The 18,559-nt window shown below is 49.0% G+C and overlaps 1 protein-coding gene across 14 annotated transcripts in view; it reads left to right on the top strand.

Moving 5' to 3' along the window:
• UBAP2L (ubiquitin associated protein 2 like) overlaps positions 1 to 18,559 on the top strand; it is a 52,717-nt gene that overhangs the window by 6,012 nt on the left and 28,146 nt on the right. For 10 of the 14 annotated variants that reach the window (XM_084824729.1, XM_084824723.1, XM_084824726.1 and 7 more), the window contains exons 2-12: positions 2,648 to 2,777; positions 3,651 to 3,728; positions 4,878 to 4,988; positions 7,009 to 7,180; positions 8,004 to 8,099; positions 9,170 to 9,215; positions 10,076 to 10,188; positions 11,548 to 11,622; positions 16,056 to 16,108; positions 16,226 to 16,311; positions 18,212 to 18,383. In XM_084824729.1, coding sequence (XP_084680855.1) covers positions 2,688 to 2,777; positions 3,651 to 3,728; positions 4,878 to 4,988; positions 7,009 to 7,180; positions 8,004 to 8,099; positions 9,170 to 9,215; positions 10,076 to 10,188; positions 11,548 to 11,622; positions 16,056 to 16,108; positions 16,226 to 16,311; positions 18,212 to 18,383 — 1,092 coding nt within the window. In that variant the 5' untranslated portion in view covers positions 2,648 to 2,687. The remainder of the gene's footprint in view (positions 1 to 2,647; positions 2,778 to 3,650; positions 3,729 to 4,877; positions 4,989 to 7,008; positions 7,181 to 8,003; positions 8,100 to 9,169; positions 9,216 to 10,075; positions 10,189 to 11,547; positions 11,623 to 16,055; positions 16,109 to 16,225; positions 16,312 to 18,211; positions 18,384 to 18,559) is intronic. The other 4 variants (XM_084824730.1, XM_084824728.1, XM_084824727.1 and 1 more) reach the window with 1 other exon arrangement.

The raw sequence follows: 18,559 nt of genomic DNA, 5'->3' as shown, positions 1-18,559 counted from the left end.
CTCTCATTCTGTGGGCTTCCTGGAAGTATTTGGCTGATTGCTTCAGAGATACAGGGTACTGGAGTAGATAGTGGGCCTTTTCTCTGATGCAGCAGAGCTCCTCTTAGGTTTTGTCTTTTCTGACTGGCAGCAGCACCCCAGTGAGATCTTTTTAACAGCCCTCTTATAAATTGAAAAGGAAGCAACCTCTGATTTTTTTAAAATCCAAAGTATTCTTCAAGTCTCTCTCCTCCCCCCCCCCCCCGCCCCCAAGACTTCAGACTGCTTGGCTTGGGAGGTTTGTTTTGATCTGGGTCCGGGCCTTGTTGAAGCTGGCAGGACAGGAAACTGTGTGTGTGTGTGGGGGGGGTCTCTGGCACAAAGCCATCCTGCATTATGTATGGAGAGGTGCTTAGTCTGCCATTGAAAACTTAACTGCAGCAGCTGTCTTACCGCCGGAGGGAGGGTGTTGCTCCCCATATGTTCTGAGATAAGATAGAAATGTAGGAAGCTCCTTTATATCAGATCACGCTGTTGGTCCACCTAGCCCTTCTCTACCCTGGCTGGTGGCAGCTTTCCAGGGTGTGGGGTAGAGAAGGCTCTTTCCAATCTCTTGTTCCCCAGGATGGTTCAGCTGGATTTCTGAGGGATTGCATCTGGGACCTTCAGGATGCATTGCTACGAGCCCTTTTAAAATAAAAGGGTTGCATGCCTCTGTGGGGGAAAAGAATAGAAGGGGGAAACAAAAATTGGGCTCCAAAAAATACAAAGCTTGCCTTGCTTGCTGAGGCGAGTAACCATTCCTTTGGGGCAGGTAGACTGTAAGGCCTGCGGCGCCGTAGCCCACTGCTGCAGTCCATAAGGAAATAACTAGTGGACTGACAGGGCTAACCCATGGGTGAGGACTTTTATCTCTTGTTCTAGAGCAAGAGACAACTCGTGACTCTGCTGTGAGTCTGCTGGTACTCCACTGTCTGTGGCCTCTGCCCTTAAGGGTCTAGAGAGCTGCTTGGGAGAGCAACTCGCCACTTCGGAATCCATGCTGTAGACTTACGATTCTCTCTATGTTGATGTCAGATTTTCCTAAGGAGGACTGGGTAGTTGTTGAAGAAAGCTCATCCCGTTATGGGCATGCATTTCCTGCCCGATAGGCACATAGAAACCCATTCTCAGAGAGAGAGAAGGCTGCCTCCCCCAACCCATCTGAAGCACGGCCATTGCGAGAGGAATAGAGCAGCTCCGTTCTCTTGCTTCCCTTCTCCCACCCTTGAGCACCCCATCATCCAATATCAAGTCAGTGGGCAACAGGCCTGTGGTTGTGGATTGGAAGTTCTTCCTGGTTGGGCTATTTGCTCTGACTTTTATGAAACCCCTGCTGTAAATAATCAAAAGAGCAGATTGGATTCCTGTAAACAAAGTAGTGTTGCATCTCCTTGAGCCACTTTAATTTGAGTTGCTTGCATGCAGAGGTATTTCTTAGTGGAGTGAACTAAGAAGGAAGACCTCATTAGGAAGGAGAAGTTAAAAACCTTTTCCATAGCTTGAGTGATGATTGTGCCATTCCTAGTAAAACACTGGAAGCCTCTAGGTTTGGGTTTGGTTTCTGTTTTGTATCTGATTCGATCTGCATTGATTGTTTTGCGTAATGACATACTAAACTAAAGGCTGTGTGTTTTAAGTGTATGTGATGCTTTTTCCCCCAAATGCTTGCATTTGGAGGTCCACATGTCTGCCTTGTTAAATGTGTCTGTCAGGCTGGGAAGCGCAAGATGGTGGGTTGTTCCACTGTTCCTAGATAGGGCAGCGCAAATCTGCAAGCTTGTGCTAGATGGCGCAAACTCTGCCCCCTCCCCCAAGATGAATTATTCGCAGCTTCTTACCTCATTTGGTTTGCAGCTTTCCCCCAGATGGGAGTAGTACCTTGCCACCCTTGACTTTATTGCCCTCATTTAGTCCCCTTGCTGAGAGCGGTTGTGATGTCAGGGCTAGAATTTAAGCTGAGAGTCAGGAAAACCCCTAGTTCTCCCTTCAAACCATGAATTCATGACGTTAGGGGTGGCCAATCTTCTGAGGGTGGCTGGGTGTGAAAGGTGAGAAAGCACAGCTAAACTGGAGAATGCTGCTGCCCCTCCAGGGTGCCAGTTTTTGTCAAAGTTCTTTTTTGGTGGTGTGTTGCAACATACCGGCGACTTTCTGTTGGTAATGGAAACATTCCTTGGACATGGTTTATCGGAAGCTTTTTTTCACCTGGAGTTGAGTGGCTTAAGAACAAGCTGAGATTGAGCTCTCCCCTTTGAGAATTGGTGCGAATCCATCAGATATGAGGAGGAGTCAATACTGGATTTGGGAGACACACGTTCAAAGCTAGAGATTTGTGATGGATTCACTGTGGTTAAGGCAACAGGAGGAGATTTGTGCAGGGGAGGGGAGAAGTCAGCGGGAACGTGTAACCCTATGGCAAAAGGTGTGAGAGTTGCATCGGTGTAGATGTGTGGCTGTTCTATATTAAGTGGGGTATAAGGTAGGTATGTGTGTGTGTAAAAGCAATTAAATACTGTTACTATGGCTGGACCATGCACTCGTTGGCTTCCGTTTTTAAGATCTCTCTCTCTCTCTCTCTCTCTCTCTCCCCCTCTCTCTCTCTCTCCCTCCCTCCTCCCCCCCACAGAGTTCTACCTTGTAAATACTGTTATTTGTATATACTGTAAATGATGACATCGGTGGGCACTAACCGAGCCCGGGGAAGCTGGGAGCAGACACAGGCGCAGAACCAGGCACAGCACAAGCAGCGGCCACAGGTAAGGGCAGAGGGGGAGGTGTCCATGGAAACCGGTTGGCTTGGTGTCATGGGAGGGGTGGTAGAGTCCTCTCTCCTTGCTCTTACCTTTTCAGTTGTAACTAAGAGCAGCACTAACGTCTTCCTGGGAGACAATGGGAACTTCTCCACACCCTGGCTGTTTGTTAGCATGCAGCTTAACTCACCAGCTTTGGAGGTGAGGCAGGGGCCTGGCTTCTATGGGCAAACACTGGATGAAGTTGAAGGGATACATGCCATATGCTGGTTTTATTATAGCCTTCCCCAACACGGTGCTCTCTGGATGGCTTGGAGTTCACCTCTCATCGTCCTCATGCTGGCTGGGGTGACGGGGGTTCTGGTTGAACACATTTGGTGGGCGCCATGTTGGGGAAGGGTGCTTTAGCAATTCCTAAGTTTCTCTCAACAAGGATACAGCACAAGGGGTCAAAGTCCCAGTTTAGTGGCCACTGGTACCAAAACATTTGGTTGCCCTGGCACATGGACAAATCCAAGGAGTTGATTATTTGCATGGTTTTGCCCCTTGTAGTAAGCTCAAGATTTTCCTGCAGTCTTCTCATCCAACTCTTGGGCTCATGATTGTCGCCATCTAACAGAGCCAAAGACTGAGCTGGTGAGCAAGAATTTAAACCTGGCTTGTCCTGGTTCAGGCCACGCTCTGGACTTCTACCTCACTTCGGGACTCGCCCTTAACCAAGGGTGAAACCTCTCACTGTCCTTAATCCTAGAGTTCCCCATTACCAGGTTTGCCATTCCACTTGCAAAGTTAACCCCTCTCCTTTCTGGTCTGTCTTGGTGTGTCCACTTCAAAATGGAAGCTTCTAACAGTGCTGTTCTTGGCCTTGTGTCTTTGCAGGCCACTGCAGAGCAAATTCGACTTGCACAGATGATATCGGACCACAACGATGCTGACTTTGAGGAGAAGGTGAAACAAGTGAGTCCTTAGGATGCAGAAGGACCTGAGGAGAGGGGAGGCCTGGCCGTGACCTAAGCCCCTTGGGTGACTTCCTTTCCACTGCATTGTCAAAAGCTTTCATTTTGGGTGGGAGGAACCGATGGGCCATGCAGTACTGTGGATGCATGTTATGAGGGCGCTGTCCCAAGGTCGGTTCAACTGCTCCTGCGGGGCAGGGAATGGGATCTCCAATGCCGAATCTTAATAGCTACCATGCAGTAATGATGCATGCCAACTTGGATATATAATGATAGTTTATTCTCATGGCAGACTTTTCTTCTTTCAATGTTGAGTACTTTATTTTGAAGATTATACCCTATGTTACAGGTTAATAAATAAAAACGTGAAAGTGAGTAATAGTAAATTCCATTGAAAACAAAATTATATTTAAAATCACAACAAAAAAACAGACTCGCATAGCAGGAGGTCACTAGAAGGCACTAGACTGTTTTATTAGTGCCTTACACAGATGAGGGTGGAGCGAGGAACAAGTCAATTCACTAAAAAGGCAAAAGGCCTGCTAGAATTTCTCCTTGCCAGGTGCCTGGAGTCCTCTTGGCTGCTGAAGTCTCTTGCTCCTCCCTCCCAGGTGGATGGCACACAACAGTAGAACACAAAAGCCATTTAGTTTTGTGTTTTTAAATGCCAACTAAAATAAAGTGTGCTCACTTTGCAAACTGTTCTATGATTTGTTACGGCTTGCAGGATGTGAATTTCGTAGCCCCTCAAATTAAGGTCTTTGCCATTCTCTGTTGGTAGAGTGACACTGGTGCAGTTTTTGGTAGGCTTGTGGGAAGGCCCATCTTACACCTTGCCGTACAGGTTGTCTTCGATATGAGATGGATGCTCTGATTGCTGCTTTGGATCGTTTGTGGCTCTCAGGAGGGTGGTGGTTGTACATTTGCAAGCAGTTACTGGGCCTAGCTTTAGAAAATGTGGTCATTCAGGCAGGCATTTGGGGTGGGTTAGGGTATTTTTAGAAAATGATGTTTTTATTGTAGAATTTTGTTTTAAATTGTTCTATTATACTCTGTACATCGCCCAGAGTAGCTGGGTGACCAATACATTTAATAAATAGCTGAGTTTAGGGTGACCCTGTCCTCATTGCTTCCCCCCCCCCTTCTTCAGCTGATTGACATCACAGGCAAGAACCAGGATGAGTGTGTGATCGCCCTGCACGACTGCAATGGGGATGTGAACAGAGCCATCAATGTGCTGTTGGAGGGGAACCCAGACACGGTAAAGCCCCAGTGGCTTGGTTAGCAAAATGGAGGTGGGATGGCAAAAGCCTTTGCTTGGGAGACATGTTCATGGAGAAGGTGCCTGAGCCATTCCAGTTCTAGGGAGGAATTGTTCAGGGATGAGGTGGTTCAAGATGTGCCCCTTGTCCCCATTCTCCAAGCCTCATGCTGGTATCTCAGGAGATATGCAGAGGTGTATCCATGTCAGCATGGCCTTAGAAGAGCCCCTGATGGATCAGACCAAAGGTCCAGCATCTTGTCCCCTATAGTAGGCAACTGCACGCCTCTGGGAAGCCCACAAGGTGGGCATGTGGACAATGGCAACCTCTCGCTTGTGTTCCCCAGCAACTGATATTCAGAGGGCTACTGCTTCTGCCTAGAAGCGGCATATAGCCACAGTGGTTAGTAGCCTCTAATGAGACTTTTTTCCTTCCATGTTTTCGTCTGATCCCCTTTTAAAGCCATCTCAGTAGCCATTGGCAGACCTTTGGCAATGAGTTCTGTATGTATGTTCTGTGTTGTGTGAAGAAGTTTGTTCTGTGGCTTCTCTTGAATCTCCTGCCTGCTCACGATCACCCTGAGATCTAGTATTGTGAGGGAGGGCAGGTGAGCATATCTCTTGACATTATGCATCATTCTATAAACATTTTTCATGTCTGTGCGTCTGTCTCTGTCCACCAGTCCCATTAATCTTTCTCAGTTAAAACTTCCAATCATGCCAAGGTATCTTGCAGTAGTGAGGCAAGGGTGGAGAACGTGCAGCCCTCTAGATGTGATTGGACAGCAGCTTCCATCAGCCCTAGCCAGCATAGCCAGTGGTGAGAGGTGATCATCGTTGCAGTCCAACATCTGGAGGAGTGCACATTCCCCATGCCTGTACTAAGGTTCCTGGGCCATGTAACAAAGGAGTGGCAGGCTGGCTGGGAAGGGAGGAGTCAGGCCGCACAGTGTGTTAGTGAGAGGATTGCCATGGTAAGTTGTTCTTGGGCTGCTGAATATTGGCAGTCTCTGCCATGGTGCTTATAACACTAGAAGCCTTCCCCTGAATAGCCTGGAACAGCCTTCCCCAATCTGGTGCTTCAAGTGTTTTGGACTTCAACTCCTTTCAGCCCCAGGCGGCATGGCCAGTGGTCAGGAATGCTGGGAGTTGGCATCCAAAATACCTGGATGGCACCAGGTTGGGGCAGGCTGGCCTAGAATAACAGTTAGTGGGTCAGAACTGGCAATTGGGCTATGATGCAACCTAAAGTGGGTCACATGAGCACATCCCCACAGTTTTCTAATTTTTAAGGATTTTTTTTTAAGAGAAGGCAGAAAGAGTTCAGGAAGAAAGCTGAGGGAGCAAAGGAGGAATGTGGAGGGGAGAGCCTGCCAAGTCTGTAAAAACAACAGCAACACAATTCCTACGTAGGACCCTGCTAAATTCATGCAGAGTCCTCTCATGTAAGTTGAGGTTCAGTGTGGGTCTAAGGACTGAGAAGGCTGAAAATGACTGAATGAGGGTGATGGTTTTCCTGTAATTCTCCTGTCCTAATTATCACACTGTCTGCACAGGACATCTGGTGGGCAAAATGTTTGGCTGTCCTTGTGCAAAAGTAGATCACTTTTGTAATTCTCATTTTACTAGTGTGAGAAATGAAGCTGCCTGTCCTCATGCCTCTGCCCCTCCCCCCTGCCCCGCACTCCCCAAAAGTGGGTCCAGAGCTGAACTGGAATTTGAATTCTGCTTTTTGGCCATCATGGAGCCGTGCTGGCTTTGGTTGTCCTGACCTGTATGCTGATATTTGGCGTTGCTACAGGAGAGCTTGGTTGTAGGACTACAGACACCAGAAGTGTCATAAATGGATGGTTATGGATCAGGAGTCACTGGATTTACTGGCTTGGAAGGGAGAAGCACAAGAAGATTTACTTAGCTCTCAGCCACAGTGTGTTCAGGATGTTAAAATGAAAGCAAATGTGTTTCTATGTATCAAGAGTACTGTGAAAGAAAAAAATTGTTTTTTCTCTCTCCCCATCAGCACTCCTGGGAGATGGTGGGGAAAAAGAAGGGTGTTTCAGGACAAAAAGACAGCGGACAGATGGAACCCAGCGAAGAAGGCAAAGAGAACCGAGAGAGGGAGAGAGACTTCAGCCGGCGACGGGGTGGTGCATTGCCAAGAAGGGGCCGGGGAGCTAGCCGTGGCAGAGAATGTATGCATTGCTCCTTAGGATACAGAATCGTAGCTGCCCTGGTGTGGGGTGGGATAGGAGAGAAGAGGAGAAGCATCTGCTGGGTTAAACCCCATAGCCTGGGTGGTACGACACAGAAACAAAATGGCTTCCGGGTCAACTTGGTCTACCTGGCAGGCATTGCAGTGTGCCAGAGTGTGGGTGGGGTGGAGGGACCATTTCGAATTCTTAAGAGCCAATTTGGAGCAAGCCTTGCATGGGAGTAGAAGAAAATAATAACTCAAATATCCAGGTGCCCTGGGTAATCAGCAGCTCTAAATCTTCTAATTTTACTTTTTGAGCCCTGCTTCTGCAAATCCTGTGTCAAATCAACTGTTTAAACACTGTTTTGCTTGCAGGTGTGTAGCTTTTTAAAACACCCAACAATCCCCCCCCCCCCCCGAAGCTCTGTCATCTGTTCTGCAACTTATGGACTGTATTGGGGACCTTATTTCCCTGTTCTTAAAATGCATTGGCTCATTTTAAAGACCCCAGGGGAACAAATAATACTGAATCGGTAGAATTAGATATGACTAGATTACTTTTCCCGAGGGTTGAGGATTCTCGAGTGTAGCAAGGTGGATGGCATCTTTTCAATACCTGTCCATATAACCGAGGACAAAAGGGAACTCCAGTATAAAGAGTTTGTGTCCAAAGGTATGCCAGCATTTGGCATGATAGGTGCTGGACCGCCCCTGTGCCCTCTTTATCAACCTGCCACGAGTGTACCTTTGCTCTGCACTGCAATCGAATCTTGCCCCACTCCCCTGCCGGAAATATACCAGTGCACTTTTGTGTCTTCCAGTTCGGGGCCAGGAGAACGGACTGGATGGGGGCAAGACAGGTGGATCTTCTGGAAGAGGCACAGAGAGAGGGCGACGGGGCCGTGGGCGAGGCAGAGGTGAGTAAGGAAGAGAGGTTGGCAACCTTGTCGTTCGAACAGCAAAAGGAGTTGGCTGCCCTTAATTGGCTTTTTAAAGAATAAATCCAAGTATAGAGCAATAGGATTTCAAAGGATGATGGTGGGGGGCAGGCATCAAATCCAGCCCGTTTAACAGGCTTAACCAGCCATAAGAGAACAAGGAATGCTGCACCAAAGTTCCTAGAAAATGCAGTTCCAGGTGACTTGAGGAAGTGAGCCGAGCTGCATGGGAAAATGACAAGGCATTGGTCTGATGAGAGGGAGGACTCTTGCTTCCCTTCCCCTCTCCTCCTTTAAGCCCAATTGGCCTGGTTGGGTAGACATGGAGCATAAAACCCAAATGCATGTACAAAGCTCCCTCTCCCAATAGATTCACCCCCATCCTACCCAAAGATTCCTGGGATGTTAGCAAAGCCAGACATGATCCCAGTGAAATTTAGTTGGTTTATTTACTTGATTTTGTTACTTTTTCATTCCACCTTTCCTCTGAGGAGTTCGCGGCAGCATACGTTGTTCTCTCTCTCCCTCCTCCACCCTTTTCCCAGTCCTTGCAACAATCCTGTGAGGTAGGTTAGGGTGAGAGTTGAGCCGTGGCCCAAGGTTGCTGAGTGGGGAATTGAACTTTGGATGTCCCCAATCCTAGTCCAACACACAGTCCCAACTCACTTGTGGGTTGAGGGCCACAAACTGATCCTATCCTAAATTAAGCTGGGATGCAGCTGTAGTGTCTCCTTCCTTCCTTTCTTTTGAGAGATGGGAAAAAGTGAAAACCAAAACGACAGAGGAGGAAATTGAACAAGCCAAGGAGGGGCTTGTTATGCAGTGATCAAGAGACAGCTCCTGATCATTGCATAAAAAGAGGAGCTTGATGAAGAACCTCCCTGTATGGCAACTGACTTGCCCAAATGTTGTCCTTTGTGTCTGGTCACCCTAAAAAGCAGACAGTAAGACAGTGACAAGGGGGTCCCATGGTGGCAGAGTTTGGCTAAAGGCGGATCCTGGGCCTAAGAAGGTTGAAGACTGCTGGCTCAGTTTCTCTGTGTTTACAGGTGGATCTGGAAGGCGGGGAGGAAGGTTTTCGGCCCAAGGCATGGGGTAAGCTTTGCTACGTGTGTTTTGGTTTTCTCCCTTTTCTGTTTAGAGTGGGTGGGTGGGCCACCAGCCATTCTGGGCAGCATGTGGTTAGGTACATTCAGTACCCAATGATGGACATTGCATCATGGCCAGAGTGATGCAGGCAGTACATGTGTCCTACAAATGCACACTTCTGTGGAATTCTTGAGAGAGGGAAGCTAGCAAGGAAGGAGCTAAGGAAGGAGTGCATAGGCCCGCGAAGTCCTTAACGATGGTCCCGATGACAGCGCCCCCGGCCAGAGACAACTCCCTTGCTGCTTCTGCCACAAAGTTTCCTTTGCTTTGCTTGATTTCCATCCAAGTAGGCACTCTAGCAATGCTCTTGGAGAGCTCTATGACTCCTGCCCTCTGAGAGTGGCCACAGGAGCATATATTGCCCCTGCCTGGGAGTGCTCCTGCTGGTGAGAGTAACAGGAGCAACTGTTCAAAATAGAGTGTGCGTGTGCGGCACCCCCAAGCCAGGATCAAATGTGGCCCGCGGGGCCAGAAAGGTTGTGCACCCCTGAGCTATGCACTTTGAGGACAGGGTGGAGCAAAGCAGGGACGGGGAGGAGCAGGACAAAGGTGATCGTGAGATGTGAACACAAGTCCCCTCCCTTTTGTACATCCAAAAACTTTTCATTCTGGCCTCGTAGGTTTGAGTGACACCCCTCTAGAGGGGAGGGCAGTGGGGACATGGGGGTAAACTACTGAAGAACTCTGGCAGAAACCCTATGGCCAGGGGTAACTACTGCTCCAGATTAGTGGGGAGTATATAGGGGGGTGGCCAAGTGTGCCTGCTCTGGCATGGGATGCACCCTAACCCTCCCCTGCGTTCCCAGAACCTTCAACCCTGCGGACTACGCGGAGCCCGCTAGCACGGAAGAAGGTTACGGGAACTGTACCAGCAACACGTGGAATAACACTGGGAGTTTTGAGCCGGACGACGGGACGAGTAAGTGGCTTGGACGTTTGTGCTGTTTTAGTTTGGGGCAGGTGTTGGGGGTTGGCCCATGTTGTTGAAAGGCCAGCGGGTGGATCCCCATTTGTCTAGTTGGCTGTCCTTGGACACAAGAAGCCACCTTCGTCCATCTATCCTAGTATTGTTTCCTTGGACTGGCAGTGGAATTCTGGGGTCTCCTCGGGGGAGTCTTTCCCCGTCCTGCTGTCAGAGACCTTATTAACTGGAGATACCAGGAATTGAACCTGGGACCTTCAACATGCAAACCCTTACGCAACCTGGTGCTCTACAGATGTAGTGGACAGCAACTCCCCTGAGCACTGGCCATGTTGGCTGGGGCTGATGGGAGTTGAAGTCCAACACATCTGGAGCAGAGCAGGTTGGGCAAGGTTGCTGTAGTGGTAACCAAATTTCAGCACATGCAGCCTCTTAATGGCAAGTTACCACGGTATCGTATCTGTCCTGGTTGTGGTTCAACAGCTGGATTTATTCCCTTATAAGCTTCACCTGGGGGACGTGGGGGATGTAATCAGTATTAGTGTTTTTAGGGTGGAATCTTATGCATGTTTAGACAGACAAAAAAGTACTACAACTCCCAGCATTCCCCAGCCAGCAATGCTGGCTGGAGAACGCTGGGAATTGTAGGACTATATGTGTTAGCATTCTGGTTGTAAAATTAGTGGGGAGTTACTTATTTTGTTGAGAGAGAAAATGGTCCAAGTGTAGCGATGTGTCCCCTTCTTTCACCTCCCCCCGCACTCGCACCCCCCCCCCCCCGGGTGGATGCACTTTCCTTCTTGAGTGACAGCAGCATAACTTCAATTTAGCTAGCTGAACTGTTGAAGGAAAATAAGAACCTCTTCCTACTTGAACAAAAAAAGCTCTCCTTGAGGTGTTGGGGTGCCTTTATTTGATGCACCATAGAAATTTAGAAATAACCGCAGGTAGAACATGGCATCTTAATGTTTCTCTTACAAGTAGATTCCCCCCCCCCCCAAATCCGCCATTTTTTGTGTGTCCACAGTTGCACCCAGAGCAAGTGCTCGGACTTGTTCTAGGAAGAGGGTAATAGATCCCTTCCACCTTCATTCCCCCCTGAGCCCCAGAGAGAGTTGACTTGTCTACCACTTTACAAAATGCACGCCCCATTTCATACTCTCATTATTAGTTAGTAGCATTAAGTATTTTCTTTAATTTTAACAATATCCACAGGTACGGTGGGTGGCAGAGGGGTGGGGGTGGGGAAAGGAATGGCAGCAGCTGCAGTAGCACCTCACCTTTGCGTTTTTTTCAAGTATATAAAATTTCACTGGTTTTCTGTTCTTTTCTTTTTTTTATTCTGTTTTGTTTCAGGAGTTGATTACATTAGGGGTGAGGGGTCAAATTATCCCCGAAAATTTGACACTGCTCCTGGTACGAGAAATCCAGGTGCACTAATTGCCCCGGATCTCCTTATTTTACTTCGTTTTTTAAAATAAGTTGGAATATATCTGTGGATATGTCATTGTCTCGTTCCTTTTTTCATCTCTTTCCATCTCCCATTTTGTTCACTTAATGAATATTTGTGCATTCTTGCCTGTGCTTTTACTAATGCTGGTCCTTCCCCCCTCCCACACACACACACACCAGGGTTTTTAAGGGAGGTGTTTAAGATTTTGGGAGTGGGAACATGAGTTTGCATTCATGGCTGCTGGATTACACCCTCCAAATGGCTGTACTGCAGTGGCTTCCATCTTCCAGGTCTTTGAAGCTCTTGAGACGAGCACAGAGCTCAGAATCACCTTGATGGATCCGACCAAAGGTCGGTCTGTCTCAGCCTGCCCCAACATGGTGACCTCCAGATCACCATGAAGCACTACGACTTCCATCACCCCCATCCTGCCTAGCCCGTTGCCATGCTGTCTGGGGATGACTGGGATTGTAGTCCAACATACCTGGAGGGTACTGGGTTAGGGAAGTCTGGTCTGTCTAGTTCAGGAGTAGGCAACGTTTGGAGGCCTGTGGGTGCATTTAGCAGTTTGGGAAACTGTCCTGGGCACCACCACAAAATGGGTGTATTGCAGATGAAAGCATCGGCCTGCAGCCGTCTTCCATCTGCATTTCTGAAGAGTGTCTCTGAGCCCCACATGTGGCCAAGAGGCATTCATTTATCAGAAAAGAAAATGGGAAAAGCTGGAGGTCCTTAATGTGCTTTGAGGTGATCCCAGCTGCCAGCAAGGAATTTTGTTATTAAAACAAAAACAGTAGGAGAGGACAGTAGGGCACCTTGGCGGGTGCCAAGAAAGGTGTCCGAGGGCATATTGGTGCCTGCGGGCACCATGTTGCCCATCCCTGATCAGGTTCATTGTTCTGTTTCCAAAAGCAGCCAGCTAGTTGCCTTGGGGTGGAGGGTCTCACAGTTACGGGCCCCCAGCTAGGGCAGAGAATGATGGCATTCCTTTGCTCTTTGTTCCCCAGCATCTGGTATTCACTGATATACTGCCTCTGAACATGGAGGGCAACTAAAATGATCAAGGGGCTGGAGCAACTGCCCTATGAAGAAAGATTACAGTGTGTCTTCTGGCTCAAATACCTTAATGCAGGGGGTGGGCTGACACTTTCTATCCAGTTGCTGGCAGGCTGCTAAGATTTTTCCAAAGGGCATTGGATGAGGTGGGCCTTGGACTGAATCCTTTCTTAACTGCTTGAGCAAGAGGGCAGACTTGAGATCACTAAACATAGATGAGTTGTGCCTTAACAGTGAAGAGATCCCGAGTAATGCCCTCTTGCTTTGTAAAATTTAAAAAACGCATCAGTAGACCCTGAACATGGAGAGGGAGGATTTAAACCGCGCAAGACAGAGGACAGCCCACCCCCTCCATAGCCCTATGAAAATTGTTTGGAAGCTGCATTATCAGGGTGTTTGCACTGTGTCTGGTGCAGGAATCCAGCATCTTAAGGATGTTTGCAAAGTGTTCTCCATCCCCCGAAATTCCTGAAAAGCGTAATTGTCCAGCCCTTATAGACTAGAGAGAAACACATGCTTGTAAAAATTTCTGTAGCCATAGTACTCTGTCATCTTCTCCCCACACCACATAACTAGTAAAATATGTATCAATGAAGCAACTTACGCAAAGGACAGCCTTGCAGATAAATCCACAAAACTTAATCAATCCACAAAAGTTATTTTTTTCACCTAAAAACTTTTTTCAAAGTGGCTCATAAAAAGAAAGTTTAAAAAGAAAGTTTAAAGACAAGGATAAAAGTCATGGTGCGACCGCTGAGAAGACTTTTCCCCCCTGCTAACACTTTCCTTATTCCTGGTGGTTGCGATACCTGGTGATGGGCCTCTGATCTTGTTGCAGATCTTAAATGCATGAGGCAGGTCCATGTGGAAAAAATCACAGCATTGTATTTGGTCCTGGGAGTGTGGGGATGGAAAATGCTGCCCAGCTGCTCTGGTTCACAAAAGCCTTTCTCGGCTGTCAACCTGGAGGAAATCCTCAGTCGCCCCAAGTGTCTGTGCTAGTAGCTGTTTACAAGCCAGAGCCAAGTGTGTAGACAGCCATCTGTGGGACTGGGAGATGTCTCCAGGGTGTGCAGCTCTCCTTATAGCCCTTCACCAGCAGAAGGATAACGGCATGCTGACCTGTGTAACCTCGCCCTTGTTTGGGGGGTAGCCTAGTGTAAATTGTTGGCCATTAGATGCTAGGGGTGTGTGTGTGTGTTGCCTAGCAAATTGCTAGGAGTTCTTGAGGACCCATTCAAACCATTGTGTGGGGAGACACTTCAGTACTTCCCCTCTTTTAAACCATTCCCTCCCATACCCCTTCATTTTCATTCTGAAAGGAGCTCTGGGCAGCATATTCTTTCTCCACCCTTTTCACCCTCACAACAGCCCTGTGAGGTAAGGTTAGGCTGTGAGAATGAGGAACTAGCTCAAGGTCACCCAGTGAGCGTCGTGGCTCCATGCGGATTTTGACCCTCTGTCTCCCGAGCCCCAGCCTGACCTCACTATACAACCACGCTGGCTCTCAAACATACAGTGCCTCGCAGCTTTTTAAAAAACAACAAGGAAAATGACTAGTATCTGCCCAGTGAAGCATGGCCTTTAATGGTCATAAGAAGGACCATGCTGAATCAGACCAAAGGCCTGTCTGTTCCCACAGTGGCCGACCAGATGCCCCAAGGAGAAGCCCACAAGTAGGATATGAGCGCAACAGCACCCTCCTGCTCATGTTCCCCAGCAGCTGATACTCAGAGGCATACTGTCTCTGATACTATGGGAGGTAATATACAGCGGTCATTATTAGTCGCCATTGATAGCCTTATCTTCCATGAAACCGGGTCAAGCACCCTTCGCATGCCCACCCTCCAGCCCCTGGTCTCTCTGTGTTTTTTCTTTGTTAACGGGGCTGTGTGAGGAAGACGCCTCATCCTGTGTTTCCTCCTTCGTGGGCAAAGTGTGGAGTGTTGTCTGCTTTCTCTCCGCCTGTTTGTCAAGTCTGTTGGCCTGTCCGAGAACACGGGAATCTCTTTTCATGTGCAGCACTTGTTTCGCAGTGAAGGAGTCCTCAGTGCTTAGAGCTACTTGGCCCAGAAGCTCTGTGTGTGTGGGTTTTTTAAGCGGCCACTTAAAGCTGTGAATGCGCATGTGTGCTCACAGGGACATGCGGCAGGCAGGCAAGCAAGCAAGCAAGCCTGGCTTCTGCGTTAGGAGCAAAATGGCCCTCTGTGATGGAGAGAACTAAAGGTGTAGCAAAATGGCCAGGAGGTGTGTGAATGGGGACTACTTCCATTGATGGTCGTTACTTTGGCTTCCTTGACCTTCCTTTGTATTCCTAAAAAATGGCTGTGTGGAAGGTAGAACAACCATTCTGCAGCTAAAAGTTATAGCAGGATAGTCTGGGCTCCACAGCTTTTTGGCCCGGAAGCACAGTTGCCAGGCATTTGTCGTGGTTGCCACTAGCCCGACACCTCCCCCCTATCCTTTGGAGGCAGATTTGTGGCATGTTGTGCTTTATAGCCCAGAGGGTTCCTGCCAAAGCTCAGTGCAGCGTAAGAGGCCTCCCAAGTTCCCTGTGACTTGTGGGGAATTTGCAGGGAGGGGAATATGTATGTTGCCAAGCACCCTGTTTGTCGGAACCACTTGCTCCCGGCGAGTGGCTTTTTTTTGAAATACGTGAGCTTCAGTAGGGTGTCAAGCTGATGGCTGGAACACTATTCACTGTTTGGTAAAAGCTTACAAAGATTAACCTTCCTGGCTGCGTGTGTGTATTCCCTGCCTCCCTCCCTCCCTCTGCCGTGTCCTTTTTCTGTCAATTGACCCACATTTGGGCTTTTAAAACACGCACACAGCAGCTTGCAGAAACTGGCCGGTGTGGTGTTTTGTTTTTTAGGCCCAGGGTCATGTGCTGTGACTCACCTGCCTGCCTGTCTCGTCCTGGACCTTGAAATGAGCTTCTGACAGGGTCTAGAGCAGGGGCCTCCTGTGCGGTGCCCACGCGTGTGTTGACGCCCATCAGTGCCTTGCGAAGCTTTCCACTCCCTTCCAAAATTAATTTTTGTATAAAACTTGTCAAACGTTGGGTTCTTTCAAGGGAAGTGAATATTGGGTCCGGCTAAAGGAAGGTGGTGTTCCATGAGGGGATTCCAGGGTCCAGCCTCTTTGCTCTGGTGGTGGGTGGGTGGGGGAGCTTGTGTGGTGTGCCAGTATTTCTCCTGCCCCTCTCCCCCCCCTGCTTGTGTCTGTCTGGGCAAGGGGCACCAACCTGCTTAGCTGCTTGCAACGCTCCTTGAAAACTACCTCCTTCAACACTCTTTTTAAGAGGTTCCAAGGATTTGCTCATATCAGACGCTCGCTTTCTTTGTTATTTTGGCAGGTGCCTGGAGGACAGCAACGGAGGAGTGGGGGACTGAGGACTGGAATGAAGATGTAGGTACACCCCACCCCCATCACTGGATGACGTAGCGTCCCTCTTTGTCTTTGCAATCCCTAAACTTGGACACCCCTAAGCACCTTCTTCCTTTTTTTTTTCCTCCCCTCCTCTAGCTTTCGGAGACCAAGATCTTCACTGCGTCCAACGTCTCCTCTGTGCCCCTGCCTGCTGAAAATGTGACCATCACAGCTGGACAGAGGTGGTCCATTTGTGTCTACAAGAGTAGCAGCATTTCAGTTTAGGAATCAGTTTTTTTTGCGGGGGTGGGTGGGTTGAAATAAAACAGTTGCCATTGCCGCATTTACATGCTTACCCCAAGGTTCTGTACTCAGAATCAGTGGTGGAAAAGACTATTTGCGTGTGCTACCTTTGCATACATATTTTTTCTTTCTAACAATCACCAAGGCTGGTACCAGCTTAGTGGTGCAAAGGGCATTGTGTTTTGGGCTAGATCAGGGACAGATTGGTTGGCTTCAGCCTCGTACTGTCTGTTCTTTTCTTGTGCTAGAACTTTTGTGGTCTACCAGTGTGCCTCAAATCTATAAAGCAGAAGCTTGGAGGTTTCTCCCCTTACCCTTGCCATGGGGTCTCAAGCAGTAATATTAGACCCCTGCAGTTAAGGCACAGTTACTTCCTTTTTTTAATCTCCTTTTACCCTGCTTTTCCCTTTTTTGGGGGCAGGGGGGGAAATGCCCAAGGAAGCTCCCAACTCAAGCTGAAAGCAAACTTTTAAAACAGAGAAATGAAAACTGAGCAGGAAAACAATAAAAACAGTAACAGTGGAGAGAGAGGATAACTAATGCTCTGGACAAATTAAATGCTTGCTGCGATAAAAACAGTGTCTTCTGGAGGTGGCTCAATGATTTTGGGGAGGGGCCTGAGTGGAACTCCTGCGGGAGGGGATTTCACAAACGGGCTGCTCCAATGGAGAGGCCTTCCAGCACCAATGTGCCTCAGAACACATGTGAGGGCCATCCCTGACAGATCTTAAAAGCTGTAAACGGGCAATACTAAAAGATGAATGGGGCTGTGTGCAGAGCCGGCCCTACCATAAAGCAGCAGATTCTGGGGGTGGAGAGCAACAGCAAGGTGTATCAGAGCAGAGCTGTGTGTGCCTGCCCCATGCCCCCCATGCTAGCCTGCTGTCCTCAAGGGCAATGGGAGCTGCGGTTCCGTTGCCAACATTGACCTAAGTTTCGACAGTCAGCGCAGTTGGCTTCTCTGTGTGTGTGTGTGTGTGTGTGTGTGTGTGTGCTTGCATGTACCAGATTATCCCATGCCTCAAGCAGCAAAATGCCTTGATCCAGAGTTGATCATGTGGGAGGAATCAGTCTTGCACTCTTGTTTAAGAGCGTCAGAAGCACTTTGCACGAGAAGACCAAGATGTATATGTTGTTACATTGACTCTAGTCATTGTAAAACTGCGAGCAGATGTTCGGTGGTCTGTAAGAAATTGGACAGTGGCCCTTCAGGAGGTCCACAAGTCAAGCTCCCCACCCCAGGGCCGAGCTCCTGTGCTCATAGGTGTGATCCCAGGACCCTGTGCGTGCCTTGACGTGAGCAAACCAAGCACTTTTGCAGAGCAGATGCAGAAGTCGTTCAGGCCACATGTGCTACTTGCATGCAGTAGATCAGGGGTGCAGAACCGCAGACCGGGGGGCCACATCCAGCCCTTGTGGATCCCAGTCCAGCCCTCTGGGACTCCCCAGGGGGCCACACACCCTTTCCCCTCACCAGCAGTCATTGGGTGGTTTCCTGGCGTTTTCAGAGGTGCCCCCCAGAAATGCCTTTCCTGGGGCTTAGTTACTGGCAGTAAGAGCTCTGAAGTAAAATGTGCTGGCTCTGGGCCCCACCCACCACTGGAATGCCGCCCCGAAGGCCTTCTCCAAGTGGCCTGCAGTCCTGGGCTGAAAGAGGTTCAACACAGCTGCAATAAGTGCACCCCTCCACCCCTGTCAGTCTGCCTAAGAAGTTGTGCCGGCTCTTCCATTTGCACAGAGCAAGTCTCCCATGGATATGCGGAGCAGGCACAGCGAATGGCTTCGGTGGGCAGGCAGCTTGCCAGCCGCTGATAATCGTGGCTGTGTTTTCCCTCCTAGAATTGATCTGGCTGTGCTGTTAGGAAAGACCCCTTCTTCTCTGGAGAACGAGTCGCCCAACCTGGATTCCTCACAGGCGCCAGCTCTCAGCCAGCCGTTGGTGTTCAGCAATTCCAAGCAGAGTACTATATCCCAGCCGAGCTCGGGGAACACCTTCTCCCATCATGGCATGGTAAGGAAATGGCTGCCTCCTGCTAGAGTGCAGTGTGTCTTTCATGTAGGCGCCACGCCCACTAAGCCATCCTTCCGCAACCTGGTGCCGTCTAGATGCATTGGACCACAACTCCCAACATGCCCCACATCTGGAGGCCACCAGGTTAGGGAAGACTGCACCAAGCTTTAGACCAG

This window comes from Heloderma suspectum, chromosome 17, assembly GCF_057233095.1.
Source record: "Heloderma suspectum isolate Gila_16-S chromosome 17, 16-S_ref, whole genome shotgun sequence".
NCBI classification, from domain to species: Eukaryota; Metazoa; Chordata; class Lepidosauria; order Squamata; family Helodermatidae; genus Heloderma; species Heloderma suspectum.
Note: the sequence above shows the minus strand (reverse complement) of the source record. Positions and strands in the feature narration are given on the sequence as shown.